This window comes from Bombina bombina, chromosome 7, assembly GCF_027579735.1.
Source record: "Bombina bombina isolate aBomBom1 chromosome 7, aBomBom1.pri, whole genome shotgun sequence".
Lineage (NCBI taxonomy): Eukaryota > Metazoa > Chordata > Amphibia > Anura > Bombinatoridae > Bombina > Bombina bombina.
This window is the reverse complement of record NC_069505.1, coordinates 34,471,907-34,488,925: the sequence shown is the minus strand read 5'-3', so window position 1 is coordinate 34,488,925 and position 17,019 is coordinate 34,471,907. Positions and strand designations below refer to the sequence as shown.

At 38.4% G+C, this 17,019-nt stretch overlaps 1 protein-coding gene across 1 annotated transcript in view; it reads right to left on the bottom strand.

Annotated features, from left to right (window-relative positions):
• RIN1 (Ras and Rab interactor 1) overlaps positions 1-17,019 on the bottom strand; it is a 65,962-nt gene that overhangs the window by 36,575 nt on the left and 12,368 nt on the right. Inside the window, exons 3-4 of the mRNA XM_053720028.1 lie at positions 9,876-10,053; positions 8,435-8,549 (exon numbers count right to left, since the gene is read on the bottom strand). Of these exons, the coding sequence (XP_053576003.1) occupies positions 8,435-8,549; positions 9,876-10,053 (293 nt within the window). The remainder of the gene's footprint in view (positions 1-8,434; positions 8,550-9,875; positions 10,054-17,019) is intronic.

The following is a 17,019-nucleotide window of genomic DNA, read 5'->3' as shown; positions in this document are numbered from 1 at the left end:
TATTAACCCCTAATCTGCCGCTCCGTAAACCGCCGCTACTTACATTATCCCTATGTACCCCTAATCTGCTGCCCTAACATCGCCGACCCCTATATTATATTTATTAACCCCTAATCTGCCCCCCACAACGTCGCCTCCACCTGCCTACACTTATTAAACCCTAATCTGCCGACCGGACCGCACCGCTATTATAATAAAGTTATTAACCCCTAATCCGCCTCACTAACCCTATCATAAATAGTATTAACCCCTAATCTGCCCTCCCTAACATCGCCGACACCTAACTTCAATTATTAACCCCTAATCTGCCGACCGTATCTCGCCGCTATTCTAATAAATGTATTAACCCCTAAAGCTAAGTCTAACCCTAATACTAACACCCCCCTAAGTTAAATATAATTTAAATCTAACGAAATTAATTAACTCTTATTAAATAAATTATTCCTATTTAAAGCTAAATACTTACCTGTAAAATAAATCCTAATATAGCTACAATATAAATTATAATTATATTATAGCTATTTTAGGATTAATATTTATTTTACAGGTAACTTTGTATTTATTTTAACCAGGTACAATAGCTATTAAATAGTTAAGAACTATTTAATAGCTAAAATAGTTAAAATAATTACAAATTTACCTGTAAAAGAAATCCTAACCTAAGTTACAAATAAACCTAACACTAGACTATCAATAAATTAATTAAATAAACTACCTACAATTACCTACAATTAACCTAACACTACACTATCAATAAATTAATTAAATACAATTGCTACAAATAAATACAATTAAATAAACTAGCTAAAGTACAAAAAATAAAAAAGAACTAAGTTACAAAAAATAAAAAAATATCTACAAACATAAGAAAAATATTACAACAATTTTAAACTAATTACACCTACTCTAAGCCCCCTAATAAAACAACAAAGCCCCCCAAAATAAAAAATGCCCTACCCTATTCTAAATTACTAAAGTTAAAAGCTCTTTTACCTTACCAGCCCTGAACAGGGCCCTTTGCGGGGCATGCCCCAAGAAGTTCAGCTCTTTTGCCTGTAAAAAAAAAACCATACAATACCCCCCCCCCAACATTACAACCCACCACCCACATACCCCTAATCTAACCCAAACCCCCCTTAAATAAACCTAACACTAAGCCCCTGAAGATCATCCTACCTTGTCTTCACCTCACCAGGTATCACCGATCCGTCCTGGCTCCAAAATCTTCATCCAACCCAAGCGGGGGTTGGCGATCCATCATCCGGTGCCTGAAGAGGTCCAGAAGAGGCTCCAAAGTCTTCATCCTATCCGGGAAGAAGAGGCGATCCGGACCGGCAACCATCTTGATCCAAGCGGCATCTTCTATCTTCATCCGATGACGACCGGCTCCATCCTGAAGACCTCCACCGCGGACCCATCTTCATCCGGCGACGTCCAACTGAAGAATGACGGTTCCTGATCGGAACAGCCAATAGAATGCGAGCTCAATCTGATTGACTGATTGGATCAGCCAATCGGATTGAACTTGATTCTGATTGGCTAATTCCATCAGCCAATCAGAATATTCCTACCTTAATTCCGATTGGCTGATAGAATCCTATCAGCCAATCGGAATTCGAGGGACGCCATCTTGGATGACGTCCCTTAAAGGAACCGTCATTCTGCAGTTGGACGTCGCCGGAAGAAGATGGGTCCGCGGTGGAGGTCTTCAGGATGGAGCCGGTCGTCATCGGATGAAGATAGAAGATGCCGCTTGGATCAAGATGGTTGCCGGTCCGGATCGCCTCTTCTTCCCGGATAGGATGAAGACTTTGGAGCCTCTTCTGGACCTTTTCAGGCACCGGATGATGGATCGCCAACCCCCGCTTGGGTTGGATGAAGATTTTGAAACCAGGACGGATCGGTGATACCTGGTGAGGTGAAGACAAGGTAGGATGATCTTCAGGGGCTTAGTGTTAGGTTTATTTAAGGGGGGTTTGGGTTAGATTAGGGGTATGTGGGTGGTGGGTTGTAATGTTGGGGGGGTATTGTATGTTTTTTTTTACAGGCAAAAGAGCTGAACTTCTTGGGGCATGCCCCGCAAAGGGCCCTATTTAATAGCTATTGTACCTGGTTAAAATAAATACAAAGTTACCTGTAAAATAAATATAAATCCTAAAATAGCTATAATATAATTATAATTTATATTGTAGCTATATTAGGATTTATTTTACAGGTATTTAGCTTTAAATAGGAATAATTTATTTAATAAGAGTTAATTAATTTCGTTAGATTTAAATTATATTTAACTTAGGGGGGTGTTAGTATTAGGGTTAGACTTAGCTTTAGGGGTTAATACATTTATTAGAATAGCGGCGAGATTCGGTCGGCAGATTAGGGGTTAATAATTGAAGTTAGGTGTCAGGCGATGTTAGGGAGGGCAGATTAGGGGTTAATACTATTTATGATAGGGTTAGTGAGGCGGATTAGGGGTTAATAACTTTATTATAGTAGCGGTGCGGTCCGGTCGGCAGATTAGGGGTTAATAAGTGTAGGCAGGTGGAGGCGACGTTGTGGGGGGCAGATTAGGGGTTAATAAATATAATATAGGGGTCGGCGATGTTAGGGCAGCAGATTAGGGGTACATAGGGATAATGTAGCTGGCGGCGGCGTGCGGACGGCAGATTAGGGGTTAATAAGTGTAGGTAGCTGGCGGCGACGTTGTGGGGGGCAGATTAGGGGTTAATAAATATAATACAGGGGTCGGCGGTGTTAGGGGCACATAAGGATAACGTAGGTGGCGGTCGGCAGATTAGGGGTTAAAAAAATTTAATCGAGTGGCGGCGAAGTGGGGGGACCTCGGTTTAGGGGTACATAGGTAGTTTATGGGTGTTAGTGTACTTTAGAGTACAGTAGTTAAGAGCTTTATGAACCGGCATTAGCCCAGAAAGCTCTTAACTACTGACTTTTTTCCTGCGGCTGGAGTTCTGTCGTTAGATGTCTAACGCTCACTTCAGACACGACTCTAAATACCGGAGTTAGGAAGATCCCATTGAAAAGATAGGATACGCAATTGACATAAGGGGATCTGCGGTATGGAAAAGTCGCGGCTGAAAAGTGAGCGTTAGACCCTATTTTGAGTGACTCTAAATACCGGCGGTAGCCTAAAACCAGCGTTAGGAGCCTCTAACGCTGGTTTTCACGGCTACCGCCAAACTCCAAATCTAGGTCACATTCTTCTATGTATTTTTGAGTATGTTTGTAATAATTAGTTTTTGTCAGTAGATGGCAGCAGAGCCACATTGTCTGGTGGTTGGTGCGAAACTGAATTCTTTTAAAGTGTGTAACATGATACAATGTAACTAGCATGATTAAGAGTGATTACGTCACAATTTTTTTCTTTTGTGATTCAGATAGAGCATGACATTTTAAGCAACTTTCTAATTTACTCCTATTATCAAATTTTTTCTTCATTCTCTTAGTATCTTTATTTGAAATGCAAGAATGTAAGTTTAGATTCCGGTTCATGTTTGGTGAACAACCTGGGTTGTTCTTGATGATTGGTGGATAAATTAATCCACCAATAAAAAGTGCTGTCCAGAGTACTGAACCAAAATAAAACCTTAGATGCCTTCTATTTCAAATAAAGATAGCAAGAGAACGAAGAAAAATTGAAAATAGGAGCAAATTATAAAGTTGCTTAATATTGCTGCTCTATCTGAATCATGAAAGAAAAAAATAGGGTTCAGTGTCCCTTTAACACTGAAAACACTTTCCCCTAACTGTGCACTTTCCCCTAACTGTGCACAGTTGACATACGAAGGGCAGTTGGCACACGTCTGCACGCACACAGGGAGCCCAGAGTGTGAGTTTTACTGCACACAGCTGGGTTCTTGCCCAGCCATTTCAGGTGCGATTGCTATTTCAGGTGTGTGGCAGGTTACCTGGCCATGCGTAAAAAATCTAATTGGTTGAAAGAGGGTGAGTAGATAAGAGGAAGACAATAAACTTCTCACACACACAGTTGGCAGTGATTTTGCCTTCCTCGCCACAGCCAGATATGACCACTGCGGCATCTTACGGACACTGTGCAATACCAACACTGGTGGTGACCCCAGCGATATTCCAATAACACCAACCCTGTTACATAAATCTCATGTCCATGCAAATGCCAAAATTACTGAAGGTGCTGGAACATCATCTGATTGCCACTGTGTGAGTGTGTTTGTGAGTATGTATGTGTGTGTCTATGTGAGCGTTTCTGTGTGTTTGTGTGTGAGTATTTATGTGTGTGTTTCTGTGTGTTTGTGTTTCTGTGTGTGTTTCTGTCTGTGTGTGTGTGTTTCTGTGTGTTTGTGTGTGAGTATTTATGTGTGTGTTTCTGTGTGTTTGTGTTTCTGTGTGTGTTTCTGTCTGTGTGTGTGTGTTTCTGTCTGTGTGTGTGTGTTTCTGTGTGTTTGTGTTTCTGTGTGTTTGTAAGTATTTCTGTGTGTTTCTGTGTGTGTGTGAGTATTTATGCGCGTGTTTCTGTGTGTTTGTGTTTATGTGTATGTTTCTGTGTGTGTGTGTTTCTGTGTGTGTGTTTCTGTGTGTGTGTGTGTGTGTGTGTGTGTGTGTTTCTGTGTGTGTGTGTGTGTTTCTGTGTGTTTGTGAGTATTTATGTGAGTGTTTATGTGTGCTTCTGTGTATTTGTGTTTATGTGTATGTTTCTATGTGTGTGCGTGTGTGTGTTTATCTGTATTTATGAGTGTGTTTCAATTTGTGGTTGTGAGTGTTTCTGTGTGTTTGTGAGTGTTTATGTTTCTATGTGTGTTTATGTGTATTTATGAGTGTTTCTATTTGTGTTTGTGAGTGTTTATGTTTCTATGTGTGTTTATGAGTATTTATGTGTGTGTTTCTATGTGTGTGTCTATTTGTGTGTGTATTTGTGAGTGTTTATGTGTTTTTGTGTGCGTCTATTTGTGTGTGTGTCTTTGTGAGTGTTTATGAGTATGTTTCTGTGTGTGTTACTATGTATGTGTGTTTCCATTTGTTTGTGCTTATGTGTGTGTTAGTGTTTGTTTCTGCGTGTCTTTCTCTACGTCATCCCAATTAAGGGCCAGATTACAAGTGGAGCATTAACGGTTACGTGCAAGCGAAAAGGGGTTTATCGCGGCTGTTTGGACACGTCAGGTATACCGCTCGTATTACAAGTTGAAAGTAAACACGTGAGCACAATCACGGCTTACGCAAGAATGATTACTGTGACCTCAGAGCTCGGGTTAACTGTTTTGCGAGAGAGAAAAAAGTGTCACAAAACATATAAAAAATACATTACAAAGTAAAGTTACTCATAATAACACTGTCTAATAAAAAAAAACAAGTAATAAGGGCTCAAAGATATGAGGTCTCAGGTGAAAAAAGTCTGCAAAGGGCTTTAACATACAGATACATGTCTAAAGATGTTTGTGTGTATATATATTTAGCCACCAATCAGCAATTGCTACGCAGGTGGTGAACCAAAAATGGGCCAGCTCCTAAGTTTACATTCCTGCTTTTCAAATAAATATACAAAGAGAACAAAGAAAATTGATAATAAGAGTAAATTAGAAAGTTGCTTAAAATTGCTGCTTAATCTGAATCATGAAAGAAAAAATTTGGGCTTCATATCCCTTTAAGTAGATGAAAACATGCAATATTTGTATTTAATAAACTAATAAACTGTGAATTTACTGTAAATATTTCACATTCCAATGTTCTGCACATAGCAGAATCTGTTCTATATATTTATAAATAGATATTGCTATATATACAGAATCTGTTCTATATATTTATAAATAGATATTCCTATATATACAGTATCTCACAAAATTCAGTACACCCCTCACATTTGTGTAAATATTTTATTATATCTTTTCATGTGACAACACTGAAGAATTGACACTTTGTTACAATGTAAAGTAGTGAGTGTATATAATGGATATTATATTGGATTTTTGGAGATTCACTTTTTGGTTCAATATTTTTCATTTTTCATACTTATTTTATTTTTGTTTTTATAAATTTTTTGGGAACACTGGATACAACCTAATTAGGATTCACCAAACTAGGAGTCTCCATATGGACACATTAGACATTCACAGAGGTCACTTATCAAGGACACATATTCACTTTGGACATTATATATATATATTCTTGTACACTTATTTTTATTCACAGCTATATTATTTACTCACAAATTTGATGATACCTGTTTTGAGGAATTGACCTACCCCTAATCAATTGATCATAATTGGTTTTAATTGTTTTTAATAGTTTTTATCTGTCATTCTGAATTGTGTATAGGGTACCCTACCGTATGTTAAGTTTGTAATAAATACATTTTTAACCTTGATATTTTAGCATATGTAGATACTTTACCCTTTTTTTAGGCGCTCCCTCCTATTCATATCTATTATCTTTGAGTTTTTAGGGATCTCATTTTGGGAGCTTGTATCTTGTAATGTTGGCGCTGTATACAAATTAATTTCATTGTAGTGAGTGTACAGCCTGTATAACAACGTAAATTTGCCATTCCCTCAAAAAAAACTCAACACACAGCCATTAATGTCTAAACTGTTGGCAACAAAAGTGAGTACACCCCTAAGTGGAAATGTCTAAATTGGGCCCAAAGTGTCAATATTTTGTGTGGCCTCCTTTCCAGCACTGCCTTAAACCTCTTGTGCATGGAGTTCACCAGAGCTTCACAGGTTGCCACTGGAGTCCTCTTCCACTCCTCCACGATGACATCACAGAGCTAGTGGATGTTAGAGACCTTGCAGTCCCCCACCTTCCGTTTGAGGATGCACCACAGATGCTCAATAGGGTTTAGGTCTGGAGACATGCTTGGCCAGTCCATCACCTTTACCCTAAGCTTATTTACCAAGGCAGTGGTCGTCTTGGAAGTGTGTTTGGGGTTGTTAACATGTTGGAATACTGCCCTGTGGCCCAGTGTCAAAGGGAGGGGATCATGCTCTGCTTCAGTATGTCACAGTACATGTTGGCATTCATGGTTCCCTCAATGAACTGTAGCTCCCCAGTGCCGGCAGCAGTCATACAGGCCCAGACCAAGACACTCCCACCACCATGCTTGACTGTAGGCAAGACACACTTGTCTTTGTACTCCTTACCTGGTTGCTGCCACACACGCTTGACACCATCTGAACCAAATAAGTTTATCTTGGTCTCATCAGACCACAGAACATGGTTCCAGTAATCCATGTCCTTAGTCTGCTTGTCTTCAGCAAACTGAGGGCTTTCTTGTGCATCATCTTTAGAAGAGGCTTTCTTCTGAGACAACAGCCATGCAGACCAATTTGATGCAGTGTGCGGTGTATGGACTGAGCACTGACAGGCTGACCACCCACCCCTTCAACCTCTGCAGCAATGCTGGCAGCACTCATACGTCTATTTTCCAAAGACAACCTCTGGATATGACGCTGAGCATGTGCACTCAACTTCCTTGGTCGACCATGACGACGCCTGTTCTGAGTAGAACCTGTCCTGTGAAACCACTGTATGGTCTTGCCCTCCGTGCTGCCGCTAAGTTTCAGGGTCTTGCCAACCTTCTTATAGCCTAGGCCATCTTTATGTAGAGCAAAAATTCTTTTTTTCAGATACTCAGAGAGTTCTTTGCCATGAGGTGCCATGTTGAACTTCCAGTGACCAATATGAGAGCGTGTGAGAGCGATAATACCAAATTTAACACACCTGCTCCCCATTCACACCTGAGACCTTGTAACACAAATGAGTCACATGACACCGGGGAGGGAAAATGGCTAATTGGGCCTAATTTGGACATTTCCACTTAGGGGTGTACTCACTTTTGTTGCCAACAATTTAGACATTAATGGCTGTGTGTAGAGTTATGTTGAGGGGACAGCAAATTTACACTGTTATACAGGCTGTACCCTCACTACTTTACATTGTAGCAAAGTGTCATTTCTTCAGTGTTGTCATATAAAATGATATAAAATATTTACAAAAATGTGAGGTGTGTACTCACTTTTGTGATATACTGTATATCTGTATATATATATATATATATATATATATATTTATATATACCTTTATATAATTGTGTATATATACTGGTATATAGGTATAGATATATATTGTACCAAAAAAACATCAGATATATGTAGAAATATGTATTTATGAAAAAATAGAACATATTCTTCTATGTGAAGAACATTGGAATGTGAAATATTAATATTTTAATGTCAGGTTAGCGCACTTGAGAATATGCGATTGTGTTTGTGAGTGAGTAGGGTGTTAGGTTTTTTCACTTTTTTGTTCCATTTACTTCTATGGGGGAATACCTTATCGCACACACAATATTTTAAGGTCAGCTTTTTACATGCATCGTAAGTTAGCGCTCGAGCAGGAGCGTTACATACTGCTCTACTTGTAATCTGGCCCTAAATGTTTAAAGTACCTTCAGCTCCTTCGTTTATATACGTCTGATGGATGAAGCTCGGCCCACAGTCATTAGATAAGCGCACGCACAGGGCCATATGCTGCCGAGTGTTGGATCTTCTCACCAGGAACGTCTGTGGAAGAGAAGAGTAAGTAAGATATCCTAAAGCTGCCCATGACCAGTTATAGAGGTCTACACCCAGTACTACTACTGAAGATATCACTATAGTGCTCTATCTTATATATGGAAGAGATGTTACCTCATGAGTTGGACATTCTAGAGGTGCCCATGCTCAGTTATAGAGGTTTACACCCAGTACTACTACTGAAGATATCACTATAGTGCTCTATCATATATATGGCAGAGATAGTTTTTTATGAGTTGGACATTCTAGAGGTGCCCATGCTCAGTTATAGAGGTCTACACCCAGTACTACTACTGAAGATATCACTATAGTGCTCTATCTTATATATGGCAGAGATTGTATCTCATGAGTTGGATATTCTAGAGGTACCCATGTACAGTTATAGAGGTCTATACCCAGTACAATTACTGGAGATATCACTACATCGCTCTATCTTATATATGGCAGAGATGGTACCTCAAGAGGAGGACATTCTACAGCTCCCCATGCCCAATAATAGAGGTTTACATCTAGAGCAAAAACCCTGGATATGTTAAATTTGTAGTGCCCTACCAAAGTCAGGGCAGAAATGGCATCTCATGAGGGGGACAGTTTACAGGTGCTCATGCCAAGTTATAAAGATCTAAATTCAGAAACAAACTTTTATGTACCCAACCCTAGATATAATTGAGATGGCACCTCATGACTGGGACATCCATAGAAATGTACGGTGCCAAACTTGGAGATACCACTCTCAGTGTGCCCTACCCTAGACATAGTGAGGTGACATCCTACAGGTGCTGTGCCAAGTCATAGGGGCTTATATTGGGCACCAACCTTGGAGATGTCTCTCTGTGCTCTACACTGGATAATATACAGATGGAGTGGGACATATCTGTTTCCTCATGAGCTGTCCTAGCAGTAAAGGTTTAGCCCTAGTGGTGTCAGACACAAGCCAATGGTAGTGGGGGATCCCCAAATCTACTCATGACCCTGAGTTTGTCAGGATAAACCACTCCCCCCCCCCATGCTCTTCCCAACTCTCTGGCAGATGAGACATCTCTACACTTATGCCTTCAACATAAGAAAAAACAGCAACCTTGCACCTCAGAGCAGAAGAAGATGATTAAATAAATGCTGTAAGTTATGGTGGGCAAAAGAGATGGAGGATCAGTGGGAGAGATGAAAGAATTATAAAGGAACAGTGATGGTCAGTGAGATAAAGTGCAAGCAGGATGGTGTCACCAAGGAGAGATCCTGAGAATGTGAAGGTGGCAGTGAGAGAGGAGAACAGGAAAACGTCCCCAAAACTGCCATTGTCACCCCAGTACCTACCCCAGGAGGCTCCCTCTGCAGAATGTGTAGAGCTGTAGCTGAGTTCACACTGGCATGAAACCAGATTGTCTGGGTTAGGAGGAGCCGGTCACTGATACTGACCATGGTTGGTGAACCCCCTGCAGATCTGGAGCACGGTGAGTTCAAAGATGGGAAATCATACACTGGCTCAGTCATCCTGCGGGTAATATATTTAAGGTGGGATGTGGAGAGGGGATTATCACTATAGTAACATACTACACTCTACTGAGTATCTATACACGCTGCACTCTACAATATCGCTAAGTATCTATACACACTGCACTCTGGACTAAGTATCTATACACACTGCACTCTGGACTAAGTATCTATACACACTGCACTCTGGACTAAATATCTATACAAACAGCACTCTACAATACCACTAAATATCTATACACACTGCACTCTGGACTAAATATCTATACAAACAGCACTCTACAATACCACTAAATATCTATACACACTGCACTCTGGACTAAATATCTATACAAACAGCACTCTACAATACCGCTAAATATCTATACACACTGCACTCTGGACTAAGTATCTATACACACTGCACTCTGGACTAAATATCTATACAAACAGCACTCTACAATACCGCTAAATATCTATACACACTGCACTCTGGACTAAGTATTTATACACACTGCACTCAACAAAAGAGCTAAGTATCTAAACACGCAGCACTCTACAATACCGCTAAATATCTATACACACTGCACTCAACAAAAGAGCTAAGTATCTATAAATGCTGCAGTCTACAATACCGCTAAGTATGTATACACAATGCCCTCTGTGCTAAGTATCTATACAAACTGCACTCTACAATACCGCTATCTATACACAATGCACTCTACAATACAGCTAACTATCTATACACGCTGCACTCAAAAAAAGAGCTAAGTATCTGTAAACACTGCACTCTACAATAGCGCTAAGTATCTATACACACTGCACTGTGGACTGAGTATCTACATAAACTGCACTCTACAATAGCACTAAGTATCTATACACACTCCACTCTACAATACCGCTAAGCATCTATACATACTGCACTCTACAATACCGCTAGGTATCTATACACACTACACTCTGAGATGAGTATCTATACACACTGAACCCTACAATACCGCTAAGTATCTATACACACTGCACTCTACAACACTGCTAAGTATTTATACACACTGCACTCTACAATACCTCTAAGTATCTATACACTCTACACTCTGAACTCTGCGATAAATATCTATACACACTGAACCCTACAATACCGCTAAGTATCTATACACAATGCACTCCACAATACCGCTAAGTATCTATACACACTGCACTCTACAATACCGCTAAGTATCTATACACACTGCACTCTGCGATGAGTATCTATACACACTAAACCCTACAATACCGCTAAGTATCTATACACCCTGCACTCTGCGCTGAGTATCTATACACACTGCACTCTATAATACAGCTGAGTATCTATACACGCTGCAACCTACAATACCTCTAAGTATCTATACACACTGCACTGAGTATCTATACACACTGCACTCTACAATACCACTAAGTATCTATACACGCTGCACTCTACACCACCGCTAAATATATATACACACTACACTATACAATACCACTAAGAATCTATACACACTGCACTGTAAAATACCGCTAAGTATATATACACGCTGAACTCTACAATACTGATAACAATATATACACACTGAACTTTACATTAAGTATCTACACACGCTGCAGTCTGCGCTGGGTATCTATACACACTACACTCCCCAATACCGCTATGTATCTAAACACACTGCACTCTACAACAGCACTGAGTATCTATACACACTGCACTCTACAAAAGTGCTGAGTAACGATACATGCTGCACTCTACAATACCACTGAATATCTATAGACACTGCACTCTACAATACCGCTGAGTATCTATATACACTGCACTCTACAATACCGCTGAGTATCTATACAATCTGCAATCTACAACAGCGCTGAGTATCTTTACACTCTGCACTCTACAATAGCACTGAGTATCTGCACACGATGTACTCTACAACAGCACTAATTATCTATACACATTACACTCTACATAACTACTAAGTAGCTATACATGGATAATGAGCATGCTGCACTGTATAACGATGTAAATATCTATACACTGTTAATGAGCATGCTGCACTATATAATGATGTACGTATCTATACACTGATAATGAGCATGCTGCACTGTATAATGATGTGAGTATCTATGCACTGATAATGAGCACACTGTACTGTATAATGATGTGAGTATATATACACTGATAATGAGCATGCTGCACTGTATAATGATGTGAGTATCTATACACTGATGATGAGCACGCTGCACTGTATAATGATGTGAGTATCTATTCATTGGTAATGAGCACACTTCCCTGTATAATGTTGTGAGTATCTATACACTGATAATGAGCACACTGTACTGTATAATAATGTGAGTATCTATACACTGAAAATGAGCACGCTGCACTGTATAATGATATGAGTATCTATACACTGATAATGAGCTACTGCACTGTATAATGATGTGAGTATCTATACACTGATAATGAGCACGCTGCACTGTATAATAATGTGAGTATCTATACACTGATAATGAGCACACTGCACTGTATAATGATGTGAGTATCTATACACTGATGATGAGCACGCTGCACTGTATAATGATGCGAGAATCTATTCACTGGTAATGAGCACACTGCCCTGTATAATGTTGTGAGTATTTATACACTGATAATGAGCTACTGCACTGTATAATGATGTGAGTATCTATACACTGATAATGAGCACTCTGCACTGTATAATGATATGAGTATCTATACACTGATAATGAGCACTCTGCACTGTATAATGATATGAGTATCTATACACTGATAATGAGCACGCTGCACTGTATAATGATGTAAGTATCTATACACTGATAATGAGCATGCTGCACTGTATAATGATGTAAGTATCTATACACTGATAATGAGCATGCTGCACTGTATAATGATGTAAGTATCTATACACTGATAATGAGCATGCTGCACTGTATAATTATGTAAGTATCTATACACTGATAATGAGCATGCTGCACTGTATAATGATGTAAGTATCTATACACTGATAATGAGCATGCTGCACTGTATAATGATGTGAGTATCTATACACTGATAATGAGCACACTGTACTGTATAATGATGTGAGTATCTATACACTGATAATGAGCATGCTGCACTGTATAATGATGTGAGTATCTATACACTGATGATGAGCACGCTGCACTGTATAATGATGTGAGTATCTATACACTGATAATGAGCATGCTGCACTTTATAATGATGTGAGTATCTATACACTGATAATGAGCACACTGCACTGTATAATGATGTGAGTATCTATACACTGATAATAACCACACTGAACTGTATAATGCTGTGAGTATTTATACACTGATAATGAGCACACTGCACTGTATAATGATGTGAGTATCTGTACACTGATAATGAGCACACTGCACTGTATAATGATGTGAGTATCTATACACTGATAATGAGCACACTGTACTGTATAATGATGTGAGTATCTATACACTGATAATGAGCACGCTGCACTGTATAATGATGTAAGTATCTATACACTGATAATGAGCACACTGCACTGTATAATGATGTGAGTATCTATACACTGATAATGAGCACACTGTACTGTATAATGATGTGAGTATCTATACACTGATAATGAGCACGCTGCACTGTATAATGATGTAAGTATCTATACACTGATAATGAGCACACTGCACTGTATAATGATGTGAGTATCTATACACTGATAATGAGCTTGCTGCACTGTATAATGATGTGAGTATCTATACATGCTCCACTGTATAATGATACTAAGTATTTATACACTGATAATAAGCACGCTGTACTGTATAATGATACTAAGTATTTATACACTGATAATGAGCACACACTGCACTGTATATTATTATTATTATTATTATTATTATCGGTTATTTGTAGAGCGCCAACAGATTAGTATAATGACGTGACTATCTATACACTGTTAATGAACATGCTGCACTGTATAATGATGTGAGTATCTATACACTGATAATGAGCACACTGCATTGTATAATAATGTGAGTATCTATACACTGATAATGAGCACGCTGCACTGTATAATGATGTGAGTATCTATACACTGATAATGAGTACACTGCACTGTATAATGATGTGAGTATCTATACACTGATAATGAGCACACTGCACTGTATAATGATGTGAGTATCTATACACTGATAATGAGTACACTGCACTGTATAATGATGTGAGTATCTATACACTGATAATGAGCATACTGCACTGTATAATGATACTAAGTATTTATAAACTGATAATAAGCACACTGTACTGTATAATGATACTAAGTATTTATACACTGATAATAAGCACGCTGAACTGTATAATGATGTGAGTATCTATGCACTGATAATGACCACAATGCACAGTATAATGATTTGAGTATCTATACACTGATAATGAGCACACAGCACTGTATAATGATGTTAGTATCTATACACTGATAATGAGCACACTGCACTGAATAATGATGTAAGTATTTATACACTGATAATGAGCACACTGCACTGTATAATGGTGTCAGTATCTATACACTGATAATGAGCACACTGCACTGTATAATGATGAGAGTATCTACAGTGATAATGAGCATGCTACACTGTATAATGATGTGAGTATCTATACACTGATAATGAGCACACTGCACTGTATAAGGATGTGAATATCTATACACTGATAATGAACATGCTGCACTGTATAATGATGTGAGTATCTATACACTGATAATGAGCACACTGCACTGTATAATGATGTGAGTATCTATACACTGATAATGAGCATGCTGCACTGTATAATGATGTGACTATCTATACACTGATAATGAGCACACTGCACTGTATAATGATGTGAGTATCTATACACTGATAATGAGCATGCTGCACTGTATAATGATGTGACTATCTATACACTGATAATGAGCACGCTGCACTGTATAATGATGTGAGTATCTATACACTGATAATGAGCACACTGCACTGTATAATGATGTGAGTATCTATACACTGATAATGAGCATGCTGCACTGTATAATGATGTGAGTATCTATACACTGATGAGCAAGTTGCACTGTATAATGATTTGAGTATCTATACACTGATAATGAGCACACTGTAAATGATGTGAGTATCTATACACTGATAATGAGCACACTGTACTGTATAATGATGTGAGTATCTATACACTGATAATGAGCACACTGCACTGTATAATGATGTGAGTATCTATACACTGAAAATGAGCACACTGCACTGTATAATGATGTATCTATACACTGATAATGATCACGTTGCGCTGTATAATGATGTGAGTATCTACACACTGATAATGAGACACTGCACTGTATAATGATGCGAGTATCTATACACTGATAATGAGCACACTGCACTGTATAATGATGTGAGTATCTATACACTGATAATGGGCACGCTGCTCTGTATAATGATGTGAGTATCTATACACTGATAATAAGCACACTGCACTGTATAATGATGTGAGTATCTATACACTGATAATGAGCAAGCTGCACTGTATAATGATGTGAGTATCTATACACTGATAATGAGCACACTGCATAATGATGTGAGTATCTATACACTGATAATGAGCACTCTGCACTGTATAATGATATGAGTATCTATACACTGATAATGAGCACGCTGCACTGTATAATGATGTCAGTATCTATACAACAATAATGAGCACACTGCACTGTATAATGATGAGAGTATCTATACACTGATGATGAGCACGCTGCACTGTATAATGATGTGAGTATCTATTTACTGGTAATGAGCACACTGCCCTGTATAATGTTGTGAGTATCTATATACTGATAATGAGCTACTGCACTGTATAATGATGTGAGTATCTATACATTGATAATGAGCACACTGCACTATATAATGATGTGAGTATATATACACTGATAATGAGCACGCTGCACTGTATAATGATGTGAGAATCTATACACTGATAATGAGCACGCTGCACTGTATAATGATGTGAGTATCTATACACTGATAATCGGCACACTGTACTGTATAATGATGTGAGTATTTATACACTGATGAGCAAGTTGCAATGTATAATGATTTGAGTATCTATACACTAAAAATGAGCACACTGCACTGTATAATGATGTATCTATACACTGATAATGATCACATTGCGCTGTATAATGATGTGAGTATCTATACACTGATAATAACCACACTGAACTGTATAATGCTGTGAGTATTTATACACTGATAATGAGCACACTGCATTGTATAATGATGTGAGTATCTGTACACTGATAATGAGCACACTGCACTGTATAATGATGTGAGTATCTATACATTGATAATGAGCACTCTGCACTGTATAATGATGTGAGTATCTATACACTGATAATGAGCACACTGCACTGTATAATGATGTGAGTATCTATACACTGATAATGAGCACACTGCACTGTATAATGATGTGAGTATCTATACATGCTCCACTGTATAATGATACTAAGTATTTATACACTGATAATAAGCACGCTGTACTGTATAATGATACTAAGTATTTATACACTGATAATGAGCACACACTGCACTGTATATTATTATTATTATTATTATCGGTTATTTGTAGAGCGCCAACAGATTAGTATAATGATGTGACTATATATACATTGTTAATGAACATGCTGCACTGTATAATGATGTAAGTATCTATACACTGATAATGAGCACACTGCATTGTATAATAATGTGAGTATCTATACACTGATAATGAGCACGCTGCACTGTATAATGATGTGAGTATCTATACACTGATAATGAGTACACTGCACTGTATAATGATGTGAGTATCTATACACTGATAATGAGCACACTGCACTGTATAATGATGTGAGTATCTATACACTGATAATGAGCACACTAAACTGTATAATGATGTGAGTATCTA